Source organism: Pleurodeles waltl, chromosome 10, assembly GCF_031143425.1.
Source record: "Pleurodeles waltl isolate 20211129_DDA chromosome 10, aPleWal1.hap1.20221129, whole genome shotgun sequence".
Classification (NCBI taxonomy): domain Eukaryota; kingdom Metazoa; phylum Chordata; class Amphibia; order Caudata; family Salamandridae; genus Pleurodeles; species Pleurodeles waltl.
The window spans coordinates 225,466,600-225,490,614 of record NC_090449.1 but is presented as its reverse complement, the minus strand read 5'-3'; the positions used below and the strand labels follow the sequence as shown (position 1 = coordinate 225,490,614).

The window sequence follows — 24,015 nt, the reverse complement described above, 5'->3', positions numbered from 1 at the left end:
AATGTGTATTTTGGCAAGCTGCCTTCTCAATTGAAATAATCCAGAGTGTATATATAGTTTAAGGTTTTCCATCACTTCCACCACCTATTGCCATAGCTCTTCGATTCGTACATAGCCAACCCACATGTTTGAAAATTATCTTGATGTTTGAAGTTATCTTGAGATTTACAATTAGCTCTGCTAAACTATTTATTTGAAATTTCATTTTAAAGAAGTCTTTTTCCTTAAAGCATTCAGAAAGCTGAAAAAGGCTATTATGCAAACTCTTACTGTGTGTGAACTTCAACCATGTTTAGGTTTCACTTGATGAAGATGATCCAAGACTGCATTTGAGGAACGTGTCGAAACAAAGCACTGATGATGTGATTGTAATGGCAACTTTGAGATTGTTGAGGTTGTTAGTAAAGCATGCTGGAGAACTACGGCAGTATTTGGAACAAGGACTGGAAACTACACCTACTGCACCCTGGAGAGGTATAGTAATTTATTAAAGTAGAAAGTACTACACTTAATCTATTGATATGTTGGTCCCCATCATATCTACTGCTGTAATTGTGATGCAGTAATTCTTCCCAGGTATTGCGTGTGCTGGGAGTATCAGTAAACCTGGAATGCAGAATTTCAGGGGGATTTCATGCTATCTACATCCTTATCGAGTGAGAAAAATCTGTGTTGGCACATCTTTCCTAATGGCACTCTTAGAATTCTGAGACTTTTTTCTGGGAGCAAATATCTACTGATTAACAATACTGATTTGGGCTGAAACACCTGTTTCCATCCAAATCTTTGAAGCCCAGTTGAGAGTTGGGAACTTCACTATAAATTGGTGCATTTAAGGCTCTACAAAGTACGATCATATTAGACTCCAGTTTTTTATTTTTGCTAAAGCAATCTTAGATGCTCTTTTTACATATTTTTACACAGCCCATATACATGACCTTGTCATCAAAAGGAGTAAATGCTTTGGCCACTAGCACATTTTAATAGGAGAAAGGTGTCAATCTTATTGGTGGGATCTTAAACTCAAGCTGCTCCTTTACAATTTCCTTTGTACACAGATTTGTATCTTATTCAAGACTAGTGATAAATTGATTAGCAATCTTGCCTTAGGAGAAGAGCATTTGAAAGCCAATGAAAAGTTAAATCTCTTGAAAAGGTAGATAAGTATTTCCATACCTTCACGAGTTTCCCAGGACTTAATGATGTCAGCATTTTGACCTTACTTGTGTTCTTTTGTCAAAGAACTTTTACTTCTCTATCCCCTTTGAGAATGGGATGATTTGTAGAGTGACTACATCCTCTTTTCTACTGATGGAGGATTCATAACCCTATTTTGGTTACAGAATGAAAGTGAGTTGGACTGCATTCCTGTTTTCTAATGATATATGTTCCTCATTTGGAGGAGTCTTCTGCTTTGGCTAAGATGATTGGATTCTGAAACCAAGTACTTTTTTCTTGAAATAATGCCTTTTTGAAGTCATGGCCTTAAAAGAGAAGCCATCCTCTGCTTCTGCAGTGAATATAAAGACAATCATGACACGCAGCCTTGCTCCTTTCATTCACTGTTTCAATCATGTCTTTCTGTGATTATTTCTCTACCCCGCATGCCTTCAAAATGAATCACCTCACTGAATTGAATATGTGGGTGGAACCTCCAGACCTTAAAAGTGGTGCCTTCAAAGCACCCAAGCCTGCACTGTGCCATGCTGCAATACGGGCCTCCCAGTGACTCTGTCCTTAGTTGGCAATAGCTTTGCACATGGACATGAAATTCATGTTAGATTGTTTTTTTCTGCCGCTGGTTTCAGGTATGTACCAAAAGGGATCCCAAGATTCGACAGTCCCACGTTCCTTTTGGATGAAGCTGTAAAATTCGACACTGATAATTGAAAAAGCTTCCTCTTTTACTATTTGCACCTAGGTGACATTGTTCAGAGAGCAACTGTTATATAATCTCCCACCTCTAGGGGCTCATGCCCTCTTCAGGGCCACTTATCCCTTTGTCTTTAACAACTCCTTCATAGATAATGCACGCAGCTCCAGACTCTCACAGCTCCTGCATTGAGCCAGCTTTAGGAAGGTCAAAGGAAAAGCAAGTCGAGAAAGGACTCCCATGGAGAGCAACTTCCACAACAGGTTTCATTGAAATGGGATGACGTGGCTACAAAGGGCGATCCTATATTTAAACCCCAAGCTGAACACAACTACATTTGCCAGTGGGAGAGGGACCAGGGTCCGAGGATAGGGTAAGAGGCATGGGGAGAATATGGCAAAGGCGTTCTTTAAGAATATGTCTCTCTATATAGTGCACTAAAATGAAGTACACTGTGCAGAGAGTCCAGTGGGTCCCCAATTGGTATTGAATAGGCAAAAGTGGATAGGACTAATGCTCTATTTGTTGTAGTGTGGGCGAGCAGTTAGGCTTATCAGAGGGTAGTGCTAAGCATTTGTTGTACTCACAGAGGCAATAAATGAGACACCCACTCAAGAAATAAATCTGAGAGCAATTTAGAAAAATAACATTTCTTTTTACAGATGTTTCAAACCCAAGAACTTTGTAATCCGGTAAGTAGACTTTTAAGCCTAAAAACTTTACAGTTTCAGTAAGAGACACAGTGCAGTTTTCAGAGTTCTCTCAATGTTAACCTATGGAGGAAAACCATGTTCAGAAAACACAGGGTTAACAACGACTTACAGAGCCAATCTCGACTAGTTAAGGTACGTTCTGGGCACTGATCAGAACCACACCAACAGGTCACACTGGTGGCACTGGGGCGGCCAGGTGCAGATTTGCAGTAAGGTGTTGGGTGCCCAATGGTTTCCTATGGGAGTTTGGTCCTCATGAAGACAAGCTGCAGGCTCTGGCTAGGAAGCCAGTTAGGGACAACAAGCAGGTAGGGAGTAGTCTTGGGGTGCTCTGGGACGTAGGTGCACCTTTGGTCCTTTTCTCCTGTGCCCAGGGGTGACCGATGCAGGGGGGTCCTTAGACGTCAGATTTTCACGTCCTAGAGCACTCGTGGTCAGGGGGGTCCTGTATGTTGAGGCTGCAGGTGTTGTGGGGGAGTCCGTCAGATGTGTACCCAGGGTGGACGTGATGAGCTCCCGATAGCCAGGGGATGTTGTTGGCACCAATGACCCACCCGGATCAGGTGTCACAGGTGCAGTGGTTACTGTCTGATTTTCTCTCTCCACAAGCCAGTGGGAGGGGGTCCTGCGTGCAGAGATTGCAGGTGTCTCAGGTGAGTCCACGATGGGTTAAACCACACTGGACTTGGCCTCTGGGCAGCTGGGGTCCCGGGACCTGCATTAGCAGTGTTGTTTGGCTTCATCGCGACTCGTGGATGGATGTTGGTGCAGTAAATGCTTCTGGTGTCTGGTTTCCAGCAGCTGCAGAGTCTTTTTTTGGGGGAGTTTTCTTTTTGCAGGGCAAGTCGGCTGCCCACGAGGGACCCGAATCTTTATTGAAGGCTGGACGAGATAGCTTTTTTTGAGCAGTATTCTTTGAGGTCAGTAGGCAGGCCGGAGGGGCTGGGTCCAGGTCAGCTGCTGCTTCTTTTCCTATTCCACGGGTGCAACTCTTCTTTGTCTGGGTGTTTTTATGCTGTCTAAATATGAGTTCTAGGGTTTGTGGGTGCCACCGGAATACTCAATTTAGGTGCGTTACAGGGAATGTCAGGTGGTAGCCAATGGGCTGGCCACTTTTAGGGTGACTACACCCTTCTTATGACCATATCTGCTGGAAAGTGGGCGTAACCCTATATCTAGTGGTCTAATTGCTTCCAAACAAGATGGAGGAATTCAAAAAGTGCCTTCCAATTCAGCTCATCCACTTTAGGGTGGGTCAGGCACGAAGTGGGCACTCCTAATTTAACTATTGTCCCTCCTGTGCTGCCGCAGAAGTGGGGTCGGGGGTGTTTGTCTCCGCCATCTGGAATGACCTGTGTCTCATTACAAAGGTGGCAAGGCCTTTGAAGCTTCCTGCCCTGGAATGTTCATCCTGCCTGGGAAAGGAGGTCTCACCTCTGCCCAGTGCAGGCTTTTGTCTCAGGCCTTCAAAAGTGCTGGCTCTCACCTTGGGGGGACCAAAAACGTTTCTGTGGTGGTTGAACTGGTCAGGATCAGTCAGTCAACTCACTAATAATTGGTAGGTTTTCAGGGGGCACCTCTAAGGTGCCCTCTGTGTGCATTTTTTTAAAATAAATCTATCACCGGGGTCAGTGAGGGTTAATTATTCTGAGATTTTTGATAGAAAACATCCCAGGATTCAGAAAAAACATCATGCAGCTTGGGAGCTCGTAATGACCAGTGACCAGCACATTCATTTAAAATGGCTTTCCTGTTGACTTACTATGTCTGAGAATCGACAAAGACATAGCAGGGGCATATCTGCTCATGCAGGTATGCAATAACATGTAATATAATTCACCCTACCTTAGGGCTGGAAGACCTGCTAGAGGGGTGACTTAACATATAGTTTTTGCAGTGTTCAGGGGACATGGGTCACAGACTGTGTGCCATGTTGTGTTTTCAATTTTGGGAGCACCTTGTCACGCAGCCTGCAGTGGCAGTCTGCATAAGGTTGGTGTTGGGTCCCTCAGAGTGGCACAAGTTGTGCTGCAGCTCTGAGGGGCCCTCTTCAGTACCCATGCCCTAGGTATCAGGGATACCATTTACTAGGGGCTTATAGGGGGCTGAAGGGCCTGGTTACTTGGGAATCAAGTGGCCAGGTGTCTTGTTTTATGGAAGGAGCACTGGTAATGGGGACTGGTTAGCAGGAACCTGTGCTCTTCAGTCGAAGTTGCATCTTAAAACCAGGCAGAAAGTGAGGGGGTACTGCAACCAGAACCCAGCTCCCTACAGCTTCTAAGTCCTCCATATGCACCTCACATAAAGAAGATGCATATAAATTGCTCACCTGTTGATACTTGTCCCCAGCACTGATCCAGATGATCTTTGGTGGCACAGACCTTTGCTGGAACACCTGCAGTGAGCAAGGCAGGTTCTGCACATGTACCCCTTCATTCAATCAAACTGCACAGAAATTATTGAATGGCTCCAGTGGTATTACTTAGCAAGGTCGGGGGAACACAGTTAAAATCCCTTAACTACACCCAAAGGCCAGCTCAACACTCATCTCCTAGTATCGGCCAGGTTGGCCTTAGCTCAGTTCTGGAAATAACCAACTGCCCCTCCACTTCATGCACGGTGGTGAAAAACCTGAAAGATTTATACTATTGAAAAAAGTACTGCTGTAGTTTGAGACAAGATGGACAATTTTTAGATGGTTTGTGTCCTCTTTCGAACATTCATGAAATGACATATGGGAGGGATATAACCCTGGCGGAGCCCCTGGCCTGGTGCCCGAAGGCTGGATGTGGTGAGATGAGCTCCGACTCAGATGATCCGTCTGTGACTGGTCTTGACTCATAATCTATGATGCTGTCAATATGGAAATATTGTACCAAAGTTTAGGGTGTTTGATTTCTTTGCAAAGGTGTATGCTGTTGCTTAACAAATTTGCCTTTTTTGCAGTGTTTTCAGTTACAAAACTAACACTTTGGTTAAAAAAAAAAATGCACACACATAGAACAGCTGCATTTTCCGAAACTATCCCAGTGTCACACAAAGTACCCATGGTCCAACCAAAATTAAGTTTTTAACCTCTACCTCTCCCCTGACCATGGTGACCCCTGAGTGAGGTCTGCTGCATGTTCTGTTCCAAAATAATTCTTCGATACTGGAGGGAGAGGCATTGGGACATCAAAAGATGCAGCGACAATCCTCCACTTGATACTGGTGATACTGTTAACTCAGAAGCCGCCATCTGTGCTGAAGACTGACATCTCGAAGCAAAGAATAATGCAAAGGCTCAAGAGGAACTGCATGCAAGGCAGAAAAAACTTTTCATCCCTCCCCAGACAAGAACACTTTTACTGACACTTATGAGGCTCCATTTTACCCAGAGCCCAACCCTGGGACAACTGACATTGACCGCCCTTGGGAGACCCAGATTTCCTTTAACTACCCCATGAGGGCATATTGCCTGGATGACAGCTCAGCTTACTATGCGGTGATGTCCCATTGATTTGGGACAGGTCTGTTCCTTTTCCATGTTCAGAGGCATCTATTTGCACAATGAACTACTTAGAGTAATCTGGAGCTTTTAGAACAGGTGCTGAGCACATTGCTTACTTTAGGGTTTCAAAGGCATTTTGACAGTTGACTGTCCAGTTTACCTTTTTGGGCATCTTTTTGGATGCGAGTTCTGTGAGGGGTGTAACAATGGTGCCATAGCCCTTCCCAAATCTTCCTAATACCCAGTCAAGCCAAGGAATGCCCTGACTTGTGTGGGTGTTGGAGCTTCCCAGCCGAGCATTGTCTGGATCTCTGGTTAGAGTGGTTGAACTTGGTCTCCATCAACAAGGTGTTCCAAGATTACAACCTGACCCTGCCCTATCTGGCACTTGGTTGTCTTCATAGTGAGGCCTGCCTTTTCAGAGCCTTGAAGACCTTTCTGAGGTGGATCAGGTGATGATCCTGCCAGGTAGAGCTGAAGACAGCAATGACATCTATATATGCTGCACTACAATATTCTAATACAGAAAGGACTTTGTTCACCAACCTCTGGAAGGTGGCAGGGGCATTCGTCAGACCAAAGGGCATAACAGTAAACTGATAATGCCCATCAGGAGAGGAGAATGCTGACTTTCCTTTGGCTCCTGGATTCAAGCCTATCTTCCTATGTGAGATCTAAAGTACTCAAATATTTGGCTGCTCCCAATCGGTCAGTGAGTTCATCTGCTCGTGGAATTGGGTGGGCATCCGTCTTGGTCGCTGCATTGAGATCGCTATAGTCCATACAGAACCTCATCTCTTTCTTTCCACCCTGGGAATGAGGTTTGGGGACTAGCATGATGAGTCTGGCCCGGGGTCTCTCTGAGTGCTCAATGACTCCCAATTCCAGCATCTTACTGACTTCAGCTTTAGTGCTCTCTTTGACATGGTCAGATGGTCTGTATATTTTGTTTTTTTCAGGTAAACTGTCTCCAGTGTCCACATCATGTGTTCACCAGGTATTTCCGCCAGGGCTCAAGGAAAGGAGTTCAGCAAACTGGTAGAAGAGCAGTCTGCAGTCAGTCTGCTGTTGGTCTGAGAGGGTAGCAGAAAAGAGAACTTTCTCAACTGAGCCATCTTTGGGATTGCTGAAGAGAGATCAGGGAGAGGCTCACTCTCAATTTCCTGTCCCTCATCTGTGACCATGAGCATGGCCATCTCAACTTGGTCATGGTAGGGTTTTAGGCTGTTTGCATGGACTACCTTCTTGGGATTTCTACAACTACCAAAGTTCATCAGATAGGTGACTTCTACTGTCTTTTCTAGGATGGGGTAGGGTCCACTCCACTTACCTTGGACGGCCCTAGAGGCCACAAGCGCCAACACCTATACCTTCTGCCCAGATTGGTATGCAACCAGTGGAGCGTTTCAGTCAAACCAGAGCTTTAGGAGCACTTGGCTGGCTCCAAGGTTTTTGTCTGCTTTTTTCATATACTCAGCCATCCTTCAACGAAGGCCAAGCACATAATCCATTATGTCCTGCTTGGGTGTAGGAAGTTGGGCTCTGTATGTACTATTTGAAAGTAAGAAATAGCATGCACAGAGTCCAAGGGTTCCCCTTAGAGGTAAGATAATGGCAAAACGAGAATTCTAATGCTCTATTTTGTGGTAGTGGTCGAGCAGTAGGCTTATCAGAGGGTAGTGTTAAGCATTTGTTGTACACACACAGGCAATAAATGAGGAACACACACTCAAAGACAATTCCAGGCCAGTAGGTTTTTATATAGAAAAATATATTTTCTTAGTTTATTTTAGGAACCACAGGTTCAAGATTTACAAACAATACTTTAAATGAAAGGTATTTCACTCCGGTATCTTAGGAACTTTGAATCATCACAATAGCATGTACAGTTTTGGCAGAAATGGCAATAAGCTATTTTAAAATTGGACACAGTGCAAAAATCAACAGTTCCTGGGGGAGGTAAGTATTTGTTAGGTTCACAGGTAAGTAAAGCACTTACAGGGTTCAAAGTTGGGTCCAAGGTAGCCCACCGTTGGGGGTTCAAGGCAACCCCAAAGTTTCCACACCAGCACCTCAGGGCTGGTCAGGTGGAGAGGTCAAAGTGGTGCCCAAAACACATAGGCTTCAATGGAAATAGGGGTGCCCCGGTTCCAGTCTGCCAGCAGGTAAGTACCCGCGACTTCGGAGGGCAGACCAGGGGGGTTTTGTAGGGCACCGGGGGGACACCAGCAAGCACAAAAAGTACACCCTTAGCGGCAACGGGGCGGCCGGGTGCAGAGTGCAAACAGGCGTCGGGTTTGCAATAGGATTCAATGGGAGACCCAGGGGTCTCTTCAGTGATGCAGGCTGTAGGAAGTTGGCTCTGTATGTGCTATTTCAAAGTAAGGAATAGCATGCACAGAGTCCAAGGGTTCCCCTTAGAGGTAAAATAGTGGTAAAAATAGATAATACTAATGCTCTATTTTGTGGTAGTGTGGTCGAGCAGTAGGCTTATCCAAGGAGTAGTGTTAAGCATTTGTTGTACATACACATAGACAATAAATGAGGTACACACACTCAGAGACAAATCCAGCCAATAGGTTTTTATATAGAAAAATATCTTTTCTTAGTTTATTTTAAGAACCACAGGTTCAAATTCTACATGTAATATCTCATTCGAAAGGTATTGCAGGTAAGTACTTTAGGAACTTCAAATCATCAAAATTGCATGTATACTTTTCAAGTTATTCACAAATAGCTGTTTTAAAAGTGGACACTTAGTGCAATTTTCACAGTTCCTAGGGGAGGTAAGTATTTGTTAGGTTAACCAGGTAAGTAAGACACTTACAGGGCTTAGTTCTTGGTCCAAGGTAGCCCACCGTTGGGGGTTCAGAGCAACCCCAAAGTCACCACACCAGCAGCTCAGGGCCGGTCAGGTGCAGAGTTCAAAGTGGTGCCCAAAACACATAGGCTAGAATGGAGAGAAGGGGGTGCCCCGGTTCCGGTCTGCTTGCAGGTAAGTACCCGCGTCTTCGGAGGGCAGACCAGGGGGGTTTTGTAGGGCACCGGGGGGGACACAGGTCCACACAGAAATTTCACCCTCAGCGGCGCGGGGGCGGCCGGGTGCAGTGTAGAAACAAGCGTCGGGTTCGCAATGTTAGTCTATGAGAGATCTCGGGATCTCTTCAGCGCTGCAGGCAGGCAAGGGGGGGATTCCTCGGGGAAGCCTCCACTTGGGCAAGGGAGAGGGACTCCTGGGGGTCGCTTCTCCAGTGAAAGTCCGGTCCTTCAGGTCCTGGGGGCTGCGGGTGCAGGGTCTCTCCCAGGCGTCGGGACTTTAGGTTCAAAGAGTCGCGGTCAGGGGAAGCCTCGGGATTCCCTCTGCAGGCGGCGCTGTGGGGGCTCAGGGGGGACAGGTTTTGGTACTCACAGTATCAGAGTAGTCCTGGGGTCCCTCCTGAGGTGTTGGATCGCCACCAGCCGAGTCGGGGTCGCCGGGTGCAGTGTTGCAAGTCTCACGCTTCTTGCGGGGAGCTTGCAGGGTTCTTTAAAGCTGCTGGAAACAAAGTTGCAGCTTTTCTTGGAGCAGGTCCGCTGTCCTCAGGAGTTTCTTGTCTTTTCGAAGCAGGGGCAGTCCTCAGAGGATGTCGAGGTCGCTGGTCCCTTCGGAAGGCGTCGCTGGAGCAGGATCTTTGGAAGGCAGGAGACAGGCCGGTGAGTTTCTGGAGCCAAGGCAGTTGTCGTCTTCTGGTCTTCCGCTGCAGGGGTTTTCAGCTAGGCAGTCCTTCTTCTGGTAGTTGCAGGAATCTAATTTTCTAGGGTTCAGGGTAGCCCTTAAATACTAAATTTAAGGGCGTGTTTAGGTCTGGGGGGTTAGTAGCCTATGGCTACTAGCCCTGAGGGTGGGTACACCCTCTTTGTGCCTCCTCCCAAGGGGAGGGGGTCACAATCCTAACCCTATTGGGGGAATCCTCCATCTGCAAGATGGAGGATTTCTAAAAGTTAGAGTCACCTCAGCTCAGGACACCTTAGGGGCTGTCCGGACTGGCCAGTGACTCCTCCTTGTTTTTCTCATTATTTTCTCCGGCCTTGCCGCCAAAAGTGGGGCCTGGCCGGAGGGGGCGGGCAACTCCACTAGCTGGAGTGTCCTGCTGGGTTGGCACAAAGGAGGTGAGCCTTTGAGGCTCACCGCCAGGTGTGACAATTCCTGCCTGGGAGAGGTGTTAGCATCTCCACCCAGTGCAGGCTTTGTTACTGGCCTCAGAGTGACAAAGGCACTCTCCCCATGGGGCCAGCAACATGTCTCGGTTTGTGGCAGGCTGCTAAAACTAGTCAGCCTACACAGATAGTCGGTTAAGTTTCAGGGGGCACCTCTAAGGTGCCCTCTGTGGTGTATTTTACAATAAAATGTACACTGGCATCAGTGTGCATTTATTGTGCTGAGAAGTTTGATACCAAACTTCCTAGTTTTCAGTGTAGCCATTATGGTGCTGTGGAGTTCGTGTTTGACAAACTCCCAGACCATATACTCTTATGGCTACCCTGCACTTATAATGTCTAAGGTTTTGTTTAGACACTGTAGGGGTACCATGCTCATGCACTGGTACCCTCACCTATGGTATAGTGCACCCTGCCTTAGGGCTGTAAGGCCTGCTAGAGGGGTGTCTTACCTATACTGCATAGGCAGTGAGAGGCTGGCATGGCACCCTGAGGGGAGTGCCATGTCGACTTACTCGTTTTGTCCTCACTAGCACACACAAGCTGGCAAGCAGGGTGTCTGTGCTGAGTGAGAGGTCTCCAGGGTGGCATAAGACATGCTGCAGCCCTTAGAGACCTTCCTTGGCATCAGGGCCCTTGGTACTAGAAGTACCAGTTACAAGGGACTTATCTGGATGCCAGGGTCTGCCAATTGTGGATACAAAAGTACAGGTTTAGGGAAAGAACACGGGTGCTGGGGCCTGGTTAGCAGGCCTCAGCACACTTTCAATTGTAAACATAGCATCAGCAAAGGCAAAAAGTCAGGGGGCAACCATGCCAAGGAGGCATTTCCTTACACAACCCCCCCCCCAAACGAAAGAGGATGAGACTAACCTTTCCCAAGAGAGTCTTCATTTTCTAAGTGGAAGAACCTGGAAAGGCCATCTGCATTGGCATGGGCAGTCCCAGGTCTGTGTTCCACTATAAAGTCCATTCCCTGTAGGGAGATGGACCACCTCAACAGTTTAGGATTTTCACCTTTCATTTGCATCAGCCATTTGAGAGGTCTGTGGTCAGTTTGAACTAGGAAGTGAGTCCCAAAGAGGTATGGTCTCAGCTTCTTCAGGGACCAAACCACAGCAAAGGCCTCCCTCTCAATGGCACTCCAACGCTGCTCCCTGGGGAGTAACCTCCTGCTAATGAAAGCAACAGGCTGGTCAAGGCCATCATCATTTGTTTGGGACAAAACTGCCCCTATCCCATGTTCAGAGGCATCAGTCTGCACAATGAACTGCTTAGAATAATCTGGAGCTTTGAGAACTGGTGCTGAGCACATTGCCTGTTTCAGGGTGTCAAAGGCCTGTTGGCATTCCACAGTCCAGTTTACTTTCTTGGGCATTTTCTTGGAGGTGAGTTCAGTGAGGGCTGTCACAATGGATCCATATCCCTTCACAAACCTCCTGTAATACCCAGTCAAGCCAAGGAATGCCCTGACTTGAGTCTGGGTTTTTGGAGCTACCCAGTCCAGAATAGTCTGGATCTTGGGTTGGAGTGGCTGAACTTGGCCTCCACCTACAAGGTGTCCCAAGTAAACCACAGTTCCCTGCCCTATCTGGCATTTGGATGCCTTGATAGAGAGGCCTGCAGATTGCAGAGCCTTCAAAACCTTCCTCAGGTGGACCAGGTGATCCTGCCAGGTGGAGCTAAAGACAGCAATATCATCCAGATAAGCTGTGCTAAAGGACTCCAAGCCAGCAAGGACTTGATTCACCAACCTTTGGAAGGTGGCAGGGGCATTCTTTAAACCAAAGGGCATAACAGTAAACTGATAATGCCCATCAGGTGTGGAGAATGCTGTCTTTTCTTTTGCTCCAGGTGCCATTTTTATTTGCCAGTACCCTGCTGTCAAGTCAAAGGTACTTAGAAATTTGGCAGCACCTAATTTATCAATGAGCTCATCAGCTCTTGGAATTGGATGAGCATCTGTCTTGGTGACAGAATTGAGCCCTCTGTAGTCCACACAAAACCTCATCTCTTTCTTTCCATCTTTGGTGTGAGGTTTGGGGACTAAGACCACTGGGCTAGCCCAGGGACTGTCAGAGCGCTCAATAACTCCCAATTCCAGCATCTTGTGGACTTCCACCTTGATGCTTTCCTTAACATGGTCAGACTGTCTAAAGATTTTGTTCTTGACAGGCATGCTGTCTCCTGTGTCCACATCATGGGTACACAGGTGTGTCTGACCAGGGGTTAAGGAGAAGAGTTCAGGAAACTGTTGTAGGACTCTCCTACAATCAGCTTGCTGTTGGCCAGAGAGGGTGTCTGAGTAGATCACTCCATCTACTGTGCCATCTTTTGGGTCTGATGACAGAAGATCAGGGAGAGGTTCACTCTCTGCCTCCTGATCCTCATCTGTTACCATCAACAGATTGACATCAGCCCTGTCGTGGAAGAGCTTAAGGCTGTTCACATGGATCACCCTCTTGGGGCTCCTGCTTGTGCCCAGGTCCACCAGGTAGGTGACCTGACTCTTCCTTTCTAGCACTGGGTAAGGGCCACTCCATTTGTCCTGGAGCGCCCTGGGAGCCACAGGCTCCAGAACCCAGACTTTCTGCCCTGGTTGGAACTCAACCAGTGCAGCCTTTTGGTCATACCAAAACTTCTGGAGCTTTTGGCTGGCCTCAAGGTTTTTGGTTGCCTTTTCCATGTACTCTGCCATTCTAGAGCGAAGGCCAAGTACATAGTCCACTATGTCCTGTTTAGGCTCATGGAGAGGTCTCTCCCAGCCTTCTTTAACAAGGGCAAGTGGTCCCCTTACAGGATGACCAAACAGAAGTTCAAAGGGTGAGAATCCTACTCCCTTCTGTGGCACCTCTCTGTAAGCGAAAAGCAGGCATGGCAAGAGGACATCCCATCTCCTTTTGAGTTTTTCTGGGAGCCCCATGATCATGCCCTTTAATGTCTTGTTGAATCTCTCAACTAAGCCATTAGTTTGTGGATGGGAAGGTGTAGTGAATTTATAAGTCACTCCACACTCATTCCACATATGTTTCAGGTATGCTGACATGAAGTTGGTACCTCTGTCAGACACCACCTCCTTAGGGAAACCCACTCTGGTAAAGATACCAATGAGGGCCTTGGCTACTGCAGGGGCAGTAGTCGACCTAAGGGGAATAGCTTCAGGATACCTGGTAGCATGATCCACTACTACCAGGATATACATATTTCCTGAGGCTGTGGGAGGTTCTAGTGGACCAACTATGTCCACACCCACTCTTTCAAAGGGCACCCCCACCACTGGAAGTGGAATGAGGGGGGCCTTTGGATGCCCACCTGTCTTACCACTGGCTTGACAGGTGGGGCAGGAGAGGCAAAACTCCTTAACCATGTTGGACATATTGGGCCAGTAGAAGTGGTTGACTAACCTCTCCCACGTCTTGGTTTGTCCCAAATGTCCAGCAAGGGGAATGTCATGGGCCAATGTTAGGATGAACTTCCTGAACAGCTGAGGCACTACCACTCTCCTAGTGGCACCAGGTTTGGGGTCTCTGGCCTCAGTGTACAGGAGTCCATCTTCCCAATAGACCCTATGCGTTCCATTTTTCTTGCCTTTGGACTCTTCAGCAGCTTGCTGCCTAAGGCCTTCAAGAGAGGGACAGGTTTCTTGTCCCTTACACAGCTCCTCCCTTGAGGGTCCCCCTGGGCCTAAGAGCTCAACCTGATAAGGTTCAAGCTCCAAAGGCTCAGTTCCCTCAGAGGGCAGAACTTCTTCCTGAGAAGAGAGGTTCCCTTTCTTTTGCTGTGTTGCAGTTGGTTTCCCAACTGACTTTCCTGTTCTCTTGGTAGGCTGGGCCATTCTTCCAGACTCCAGCTCTACTTGTTCACCCTGTGCCTTGCACTGTGCTCTTGTTTTCACACACACCAGTTCAGGGATACCCAGCATTGCTGCATGGGTTTTTAGTTCCACCTCAGCCCATGCTGAGGACTCCAGGTCATTTCCAAGCAGACAGTCCACTGGGATATTTGAGGAGACCACCACCTGTTTCAGGCCATTGACCCCTCCCCATTCTAAAGTAACCATTGCCATGGGATGTACTTTTCTCTGATTGTCAGCGTTGGTGACTGTGTAAGTTTTTCCAGTCAGGTATTGGCCAGGGGAAACCAGTTTCTCTGTCACCATGGTGACACTGGCACCTGTATCCCTCAGGCCCTCTATTCTAGTCCCATTAATTAAGAGTTGCTGTCTGTATTTTTGCATGTTAGGCGGCCAGACAGCTAGTGTGGCTAAATCCACCCCACCCTCAGAAACTAGAGTAGCTTCAGTGTGGACCCTGATTTGCTCTGGGCACACTGTTGATCCCACTTGGAGACTAGCCATACCAGTGTTACCTGGATGGGAGTTTGGAGTGGAACCTTTCTTGGGACAGGCCTTGTCTCCAGTTTGGTGTCCATGCTGTTTACAGCTATGACACCAGGCCTTTTTGGGATCAAAGTTTTTACCCTTGTACCCATTGTTTTGTGAAGAGGCTCTGGGCCCACCCTCCTGTGCAGGTTTTTGGGGGCCTGTGGAAGACTCTTTACTATTTTTAGTTTTGGTTGTCTCATCACTCTTCCCCTGGGGAGTCTTTGTGACCCCTTTCTTTTGGTCACCCCCTGTTGAAGTCTTGGACACCCTTGTCTTGACCCAATGGTCCGCCTTCTTTCCCAATTCTTGGGGAGAAATTGGTCCTAGGTCTACCAGATGCTGATGCAGTTTATCATTGAAACAATTACTTAACAGGTGTTCTTTCACAAATAAATTGTACAGCCCATCATAATTACTTACACCACTGCCTTGAATCCAACCATCTAGTGTTTTCACTGAGTAGTCAACAAAGTCAACCCAGGTCTGGCTCGAGGATTTTTGAGCCCCCCTGAACCTAATCCTGTACTCCTCAGTGGAGAATCCAGAGCCCTCAATCAGGGTACCCTTCATGAGGTCATAAGATTCTGCATCTTGTCCAGAGAGTGTGAGGAGTCTATCCCTACACTTTCCTGTGAACATTTCCCAAAGGAGAGCACCCCAGTGAGATCTGTTCACTTTTCTGGTTACACAAGCCCTCTCAAAAGCTGTGAACCATTTGGTGATGTCATCACCATCTTCATATTTAGTTACAATCCCTTTAGGGATTTTCAACATGTCAGGAGAATCTCTGACCCTATTTATGTTGCTGCCACCATTGATGGGTCCTAGGCCCATCTCTTGTCTTTCCCTCTCTATGGCTAGGATCTGTCTTTCCAAAGCCAATCTTTTGGCCATCCTGGCTAACTGGATGTCCTCTTCACTGGGGTTATCCTCAGTGATTTCAGAGGTGTTGGTCTCTCCTGTGAGGGAACCAGCATCTCTGACTATTATTTTTGGAGTCAGGGTTTGAGGGACCCTGTTCTCCCTAGATAGGACTGGTAGGGGGGAATTGTCCTCCAAGTCACTATCCTCTTCCTCTGAGTTGCCACCCTCAGAGGGGTTGGCCTTTTCAAACTCTGCCAAAAGCTCCTGGAGCTGTATTTTGGTAGGTTTGGGGCCCATTGTTATTTTCTTTATTTTACAGAGTGACCTTAGCTCCCTCATCTTAAGATGGAGGTAAGGTGTGGTGTCGAGTTCCACCACAGTCACATCTGTGCTAGACATTTTGCTTCTAAAAGTTGGAATACTTTTTAAGAATCTACAACTGGTTCTAGAATCTAATTCAAACTTTTACAAAATTTTTAAACTCTAAAAGAAATGCTAAACAGGGACTTAACACACAAGGCCCTAGCAGGACTTTTAAGAATTTAGAAAACTTTTCAAATTGCAAAAATCAATTTCTAATGACAATTTTGGAATTTGTCGTGTGATCAGGTATTGGCTGAGTAGTCCAGCAAATGCAAAGTCTTGTACCCCACCGCTGATCCACCAATGTAGGAAGTTGGCTCTGTATGTGCTATTTCAAAGTAAGGAATAGCATGCACAGAGTCCAAGGGTTCCCCTTAGAGGTAAAATAGTGGTAAAAATAGATAATACTAATGCTCTATTTTGTGGTAGTGTGGTCGAGCAGTAGGCTTATCCAAGGAGTAGTGTTAAGCATTTGTTGTACATACACATAGACAATAAATGAGGTACACACACTCAGAGACAAATCCAGCCAATAGGTTTTTATATAGAAAAATATCTTTTCTTAGTTTATTTTAAGAACCACAGGTTCAAATTCTACATGTAATATCTCATTCGAAAGGTATTGCAGGTAAGTACTTTAGGAACTTCAAATCATCAAAATTGCATGTATACTTTTCAAGTTATTCACAAATAGCTGTTTTAAAAGTGGACACTTAGTGCAATTTTCACAGTTCCTAGGGGAGGTAAGTATTTGTTAGGTTAACCAGGTAAGTAAGACACTTACAGGGCTTAGTTCTTGGTCCAAGGTAGCCCACCGTTGGGGGTTCAGAGCAACCCCAAAGTCACCACACCAGCAGCTCAGGGCCGGTCAGGTGCAGAGTTCAAAGTGGTGCCCAAAACACATAGGCTAGAATGGAGAGAAGGGGGTGCCCCGGTTCCGGTCTGCTTGCAGGTAAGTACCCGCGTCTTCGGAGGGCAGACCAGGGGGGTTTTGTAGGGCACCGGGGGGGACACAGGTCCACACAGAAATTTCACCCTCAGCGGCGCGGGGGCGGCCGGGTGCAGTGTAGAAACAAGCGTCGGGTTCGCAATGTTAGTCTATGAGAGATCTCGGGATCTCTTCAGCGCTGCAGGCAGGCAAGGGGGGGATTCCTCGGGGAAGCCTCCACTTGGGCAAGGGAGAGGGACTCCTGGGGGTCGCTTCTCCAGTGAAAGTCCGGTCCTTCAGGTCCTGGGGGCTGCGGGTGCAGGGTCTCTCCCAGGCGTCGGGACTTTAGGTTCAAAGAGTCGCGGTCAGGGGAAGCCTCGGGATTCCCTCTGCAGGCGGCGCTGTGGGGGCTCAGGGGGGACAGGTTTTGGTACTCACAGTATCAGAGTAGTCCTGGGGTCCCTCCTGAGGTGTTGGATCGCCACCAGCCGAGTCGGGGTCGCCGGGTGCAGTGTTGCAAGTCTCACGCTTCTTGCGGGGAGCTTGCAGGGTTCTTTAAAGCTGCTGGAAACAAAGTTGCAGCTTTTCTTGGAGCAGGTCCGCTGTCCTCGGGAGTTTCTTGTCTTTTCGAAGCAGGGGCAGTCCTCAGAGGATGTCGAGGTCGCTGGTCCCTTCGGAAGGCGTCGCTGGAGCAGGATCTTTGGAAGGCAGGAGACAGGCCGGTGAGTTTCTGGAGCCAAGGCAGTTGTCGTCTTCTGGTCTTCCGCTGCAGGGGTTTTCAGCTAGGCAGTCCTTCTTCTGGTAGTTGCAGGAATCTAATTTTCTAGGGTTCAGGGTAGCCCTTAAATACTAAATTTAAGGGCGTGTTTAGGTCTGGGGGGTTAGTAGCCAATGGCTACTAGCCCTGAGGGTGGGTACACCCTCTTTGTGCCTCCTCCCAAGGGGAGGGGGTCACAATCCTAACCCTATTGGGGGAATCCTCCATCTGCAAGATGGAGGATTTCTAAAAGTTAGAGTCACCTCAGCTCAGGACACCTTAGGGGCTGTCCGGACTGGCCAGTGACTCCTCCTTGTTTTTCTCATTATTTTCTCCGGCCTTGCCGCCAAAAGTGGGGCCTGGCCGGAGGGGGCGGGCAACTCCACTAGCTGGAGTGTCCTGCTGGGTTGGCACAAAGGAGGTGAGCCTTTGAGGCTCACCGCCAGGTGTGACAATTCCTGCCTGGGAGAGGTGTTAGCATCTCCACCCAGTGCAGGCTTTGTTACTGGCCTCAGAGTGACAAAGGCACTCTCCCCATGGGGCCAGCAACATGTCTCGGTTTGTGGCAGGCTGCTAAAACTAGTCAGCCTACACAGATAGTCGGTTAAGTTTCAGGGGGCACCTCTAAGGTGCCCTCTGTGGTGTATTTTACAATAAAATGTACACTGGCATCAGTGTGCATTTATTGTGCTGAGAAGTTTGATACCAAACTTCCCAGTTTTCAGTGTAGCCATTATGGTGCTGTGGAGTTCGTGTTTGACAAACTCCCAGACCATATACTCTTATGGCTACCCTGCACTTACAATGTCTAAGGTTTTGTTTAGACACTGTAGGGGTACCATGCTCATGCACTGGTACCCTCACCTATGGTATAGTGCACCCTGCCTTAGGGCTGTAAGGCCTGCTAGAGGGGTGTCTTACCTATACTGCATAGGCAGTGAGAGGCTGGCATGGCACCCTGAGGGGAGTGCCATGTCGACTTACTCGTTTTGTCCTCACTAGCACACACAAGCTGGCAAGCAGGGTGTCTGTGCTGAGTGAGAGGTCTCCAGGGTGGCATAAGACATGCTGCAGCCCTTAGAGACCTTCCTTGGCATCAGGGCCCTTGGTACTAGAAGTACCAGTTACAAGGGACTTATCTGGATGCCAGGGTCTGCCAATTGTGGATACAAAAGTACAGGTTTAGGGAAAGAACACGGGTGCTGGGGCCTGGTTAGCAGGCCTCAGCACACTTTCAATTGTAAACATAGCATCAGCAAAGGCAAAAAGTCAGGGGGCAACCATGCCAAGGAGGCATTTCCTTACACAGGCAAAGGCGGGGGGGGGGCGGCTCCTCGGGGTAGCCACCACCTGGGCTAGGAAGAGGGCCACCTGGGGGTCGCTCCTGCACTGGAGTTCGGTTCCTTCAGGTCCTGGGGCTGCAGGTGCAGTGTCTTTACCAGGCGTCGGGTTTCTTGAAGCAGGCAGTTGCGGTCAGGGGGAGCCTCTGGATTCCCTCTACAGGTGTCGCGGTAGGGGCTCAGGGGGGGTCAACTCTGGCTACTCACGGGCTCGCAGTCGGCGGGGAGTCCTCCCTGTAGAGTTAGTTTTCCGCAGGTCGAGCCGGGTGCGTCGGGTGCAGAGTGGAAAGTCTCACACTTCCGGCGGGAAATGTGTGGTCTTTAAAAGTTGCTTCTTTGTTGCACAGTTGCAGTTTCTTTGGAACAGGGCCGCTGTCCTCTGGAGTTTCTTGGTCCTTTTAGATGCAGGGTAGTCCTCTGAGGCTTCAGAGGTCGCTGGACCCTGGGGGACGCGTCGCTGTTGCAGTTTTTCTTACAGTGGGGAGACAGGCCGGTAGGGCTGCGGCCAAATCAGTTGGTGTCTCTGTCTTCTCTGCAGGGCTTCAGGTCAGCAGTCCTTCTTCAGGTTGCAGGAATCTATCTTCCTTGGTTCTGGGGGACCCTAAATACTCAATTTAGGGGTGTGTTTAGGTCTGGGAGGTTAGTAGCCAATGGCTACTAGCCCTTAGGTGGCTACACCCTCTTTGTGCCTCCTCCCGGTGGTGAGGGGGGCACATCCCTAATCCTATTGGGGGAATCCTCCATCTACAAGATGGAGGATTTCTAAAAGTCAGTCACCTCAGCTCAGGACACCTTAGGGGTTGTCCTGACTGGCCAGTGACTCCTCCTTGTTTTTCTCATTATCTCCTCCGGCCTTGCCTCCAAAAGTGGGGGCTGTGGCCGGAGGGGTGGGCATCTCCATTAGCTGGGATGCCCTGTGGTGCTGTAACAAAGGGGGTGAGCCTTTGAGGCTCACCGCCAGGTGTTGCAGTTTCTGCAGGGGGAGGTGAGAAGTACCTCCTCCCAGTACAGGCTTTGTTACTGGCCACAGAGTGACAAAGGCACTCTCCCCATGTGGCCAGCAACATGTCTGGTGTGTGGCAGGCTGGCAAAAACTAGTCAGCCCACACTGGAAGTCGGGTATGTTTTCAGGGGGCATCTCTAAGATGCCCTTTGGGTGTATTTGACAATAAAATGCACACTGGCATCAGTGTGCATTTATCGTGCTGAGAAGTTTGATACCAAACTTCCCAGTTTTCAGTGTAGCCATTATGGTGCTGTGGAGTTCGTGTATGACAGACTCCCAGACCACATACTCTTATGGCTACAATGTCTAAGGTTTTGCTTAGACACTGTAGGGGCATAGTGCTCATGCACCTATGCCCTCACCTGTGGTATAGTGCACCCTGCCTTAGGGCTGTAAAGCCTGCTAGAGGGGGTGACTTACCTACCTATGCCATAGGCAGTGTGAGGTTGGCATGGCACTCTGAGGGGAGTGCCATGTCGATGTAGTCATTTTCTCCCCACCAGCACACACAAGCTTGCAAGCAGTGTGTCTGTGCTGAGTGAGGGGTCCTCAGGGTGGCAAAAGACATGCTGCAGCCCTTGGAGACCTTCCCTGGCATCAGGGCCCTTGGTACCAGGGGTACCAGTTACAAGGAACTTACCTGGATGCCAGGGTTGTGCCAATTGTGGAGACAAAGGTACAGTTTAGGGCAAGAACACTGGTGCTGGGGCCTCGTTAGGAGGCCTCAGCACACTTTCAAATCATAACTTGGCATCAGCAAAGGCAAAAAGTCAGGGGGTAACCATGTCAAGGAGGCATTTCCTTACATTGGGCTTTTGGTGATCTCTCCAATCCTTCCTTCAAAAGTCCCCTAACAAGATGCCCAAAGAAAAGTTCAAATGGGGGAGAATCCCACTGCCTTCAGTGGCACTTCCCTGTAGGCAAAAAGCAAGCATGGAAGTAGACCATCCTATCTCATTCTGAGTTTTTCAGGGAGCCCGCCAGTCATGCCCTTGAGTCTTGTTAAACTCTCAACAAGCCCGTTGCACTGGGGATGATATGGGATGGTGAATTTACAGGTCACGCCACATTCAGTCCACATGTGCTTCAGGTAGCCAGACACGAAGTTAGCATCTCTGTCTGACACCACCTTCTTAGGAAAGCCCACTTCGGTAAAATACCAATGAGGGCTTTAGCTACTGCTGGGGCAGTAGTAGTCTGTAGGGGGATTGCTTCAGGGTAACTGGTGGCATGATCCACTCCCACTGGTGTAAATCTGTTGCTAGAGGCTGTTGGAAGGTCAAGGAGACTAACAATGTCAATCTCAACTCTTTCAAAGGGAACCCCAACAATTGGTTGTGGAATTAAGGGGGCTTTGCTTCTCCACCTGTCTTGCCACTGGCCTAACAGGTGGCACAGGAGTTGATAAACTCCTTCACCTTCTTGGACATACCTGGCCAGTAGAAGTGTTTGACCAACCGACTCCATGTTTTTGTCTCGCCAAGAAGTCCAACTAAGGGGATGTCATGCGTCAATGTTAGGGAACTCTGCATTGTTGAGGCACTACCAGTCTCTTGGTGGCACCAGGTATAACGTGTCAGTCCTCAGTTTACATGAGCCCCTCCTTTCAATAGGTCTTGTGGCTACCACTAACATCAGCCTTTTCCTGTGCTGCAGCCTCGGGCCTTCAAGAATGGGACAGGTTTGTTGTCCCTGGCTCAGATCTTCCCTAGAGGGTCCCCCTGGTCCTAGGAGCTCTGCTGTTTAAGGTCCAAACTCCTGAGGCCCAGCTCTCCCTGGGGCTGTTAGGTCCTCTCCCTGAGGAGAGATCCTGCTCTGTGATGTTTGAAATGTAGTCCCCCAGTCTTCTGCCTTTTCTCGTGGTAGGTTGGGCCATTACCCCAGGCTCCAACTCTACTTTTTTACTCTGTTCTTTGCACTGTGTTCTGGTTGGATGCACACCCACTCAGGGATACCGAGCATAACTGCATGGGTCTTTCTTCCTACCTCAGCCCAGACTGAGGACTACAGATCATTCCCTAGCAGGCATTGGTCAGGTGTAGGAAACTAGCCCCTTGTTTGCAGTATCCCCCACGTTTTGACCGATATCTGATGCTAACTTTAATGTGTGCTGGGATCCTGCTAGCCTGGCCCCAGCACATGTCTTTTCCCTAAAACTGTACCATTGTTCTACAATTGGCACACCTCTGACCCACAGCTAAGTCCCTTGTAAAGGGTACCAGTAGTACCAAGAGCCCTGTGACCAGGGAGGGTCGCTAAGGGACCCCTCACCAAACACAGGCACACTGCTAATGCAGCTCATATGTGCTAGTGCGGAGAGAAAAGGAAGTCGACATGGCATCCCTCTCAGGGTGCCATACCCACAAACCACTGCCTGTGGCATAGGTAAGTCACCCCTCTAGCAGGCCTTACAGCCCGAAGGCAGGGTGCACTATACCACAGGTGAGGGCATAGGTGCATGAGCAATATGCCCCTATAGTGGCTAAATCAATTCTCATGCATTGTAAGTGCAGGGTGGCCATATCGAGTATCTGGGCTGGGAGTTTGTCATTACGAACTCCACAGCTCCATGATGGCTACACTGAAGTCTGAAGTTTGGTATCAAACTTCTCAGCACAATAACCCACACTGATGCGAGTGTTGAGTTTATTGTAAAATGCAGACAAAGGGCATCTTAGAGATGGCACCTGTATTTTACCCAATCCTTAAGTGCAGGACTGACCAGTCTGTGGCAGTCTGCCACTAAGAGACAAGTTACTGATCTCATGGGGTGAGCACCTTTGTGCTCTGAGGCCAGAAACAAAGCCTGCACTGGGTGGAAGTGTTTCACACTTCTCCCCCTGCAGGAACTGTAACACTTTGTTGTGAGCCTCAAAGGCACTACAGCTAGTGGAGATGCCCGCCCCTCCGGACAAAGCCCCAGGTTTGGTGCCAAGTTAGGAAAAACAAGGAGGAGTGACCACCACTAAGGTGTCCCCCCTCCCTGCAGAATCCTCCATCTTGGTTTGGAGGACAAGGACCAATAGGGTTAGGTCTGTGTCTTTCTCCCTAGAGGGAGTAGACACCAGAAGGGTGTAGTCGCCGTCACGGACAGTATCCTTTGGCTACTGCCCTCTGATTTAAGGGTTTAAGGGCTCCCCTGAACTTAGCCCGTAAGATTTCTGGTGACCTCAAGAAGAAAGAAGGACTGCTAAGCTGACCCTCAGCAGAGAAGACTGCAGACACCAACTGATTTTGCCCCAAACCTACCAGCCTGTCTCCAGCTTATGAAGCCCCTGCTACAAAAGGCGACTCATCCTGCAACCTCTTCAAAGCCCCAGGAGGACTGCCTGCCCACCAGAGGACCAAGAACTCCTGAGTACAGCATCCATGGACACAAAGAAACTCCACCAAAGGACTCCAGAACCACCCCTGATCTGCAAGTTCTGCCCACTGTGCAGCCGACGCCCACAGCCTGTGTGCAGGTGGTCCACCAACTCCTTTGGATCTTGTGCAGCTCCTGGACCCCACAGCTGGACTTCATCTTCCACCGACTTGCAGGATCTTCACTTTCAGGAGGGTGGCATTGCTACTTGCATCACCTCCAATGGTGCTGGGCTCTGCCCCTTTTCTTTGCAGGTCCTCCATGTCCTGAATCCATCCCTGGGTTCCACCGGCCTGGTCCACGGGTCGTGACCACAGTTGGGCAATCCGAGGCATCCACGGACTTCAGAATGAGTCTCTTCTCCCCTCTGTATCCGGGTCCCTGGTGTAGGTACCCCTGTCTTCTGGGTATCTTAGGGTATGGGCACTCTTCATCCATCCTCTTGCCTGCTGTTTTCTTCGGGGTCCACTGGGAAGGTTCCTGAATTCCACAAATTCCAACCACTACTCTGTGTTAGTCAGTGGGACAACTGGGTGGGTAACTACCTTACTCCTGGTTGCTGGGGTCACTTACTGTACTTGCCTCTGGTGTTCCTGACTGACTCAGCCCGTACCACACTTTCTTTGGCTGGAGTGGCAATTTCACATTTCACTTTCTTAGTGTATGATTTGGCTCCCCCAAGGGCCCTGTATATTTTTATGCTATTTCAGATGGTTCTTATGTGTATATATTGTGT

At 48.7% G+C, this 24,015-nt stretch overlaps 1 protein-coding gene across 2 annotated transcripts in view; it reads left to right on the top strand.

Annotated features, from left to right (window-relative positions):
• Window positions 1-24,015, top strand: part of SMG1 (SMG1 nonsense mediated mRNA decay associated PI3K related kinase) — a 1,401,298-nt gene that overhangs the window by 716,977 nt on the left and 660,306 nt on the right. For both annotated transcript variants that reach the window (XM_069210224.1, XM_069210223.1), the window contains one exon: window positions 297-474. In XM_069210224.1, the coding sequence (XP_069066325.1) occupies window positions 297-474 (178 nt within the window). The remainder of the gene's footprint in view (window positions 1-296; window positions 475-24,015) is intronic.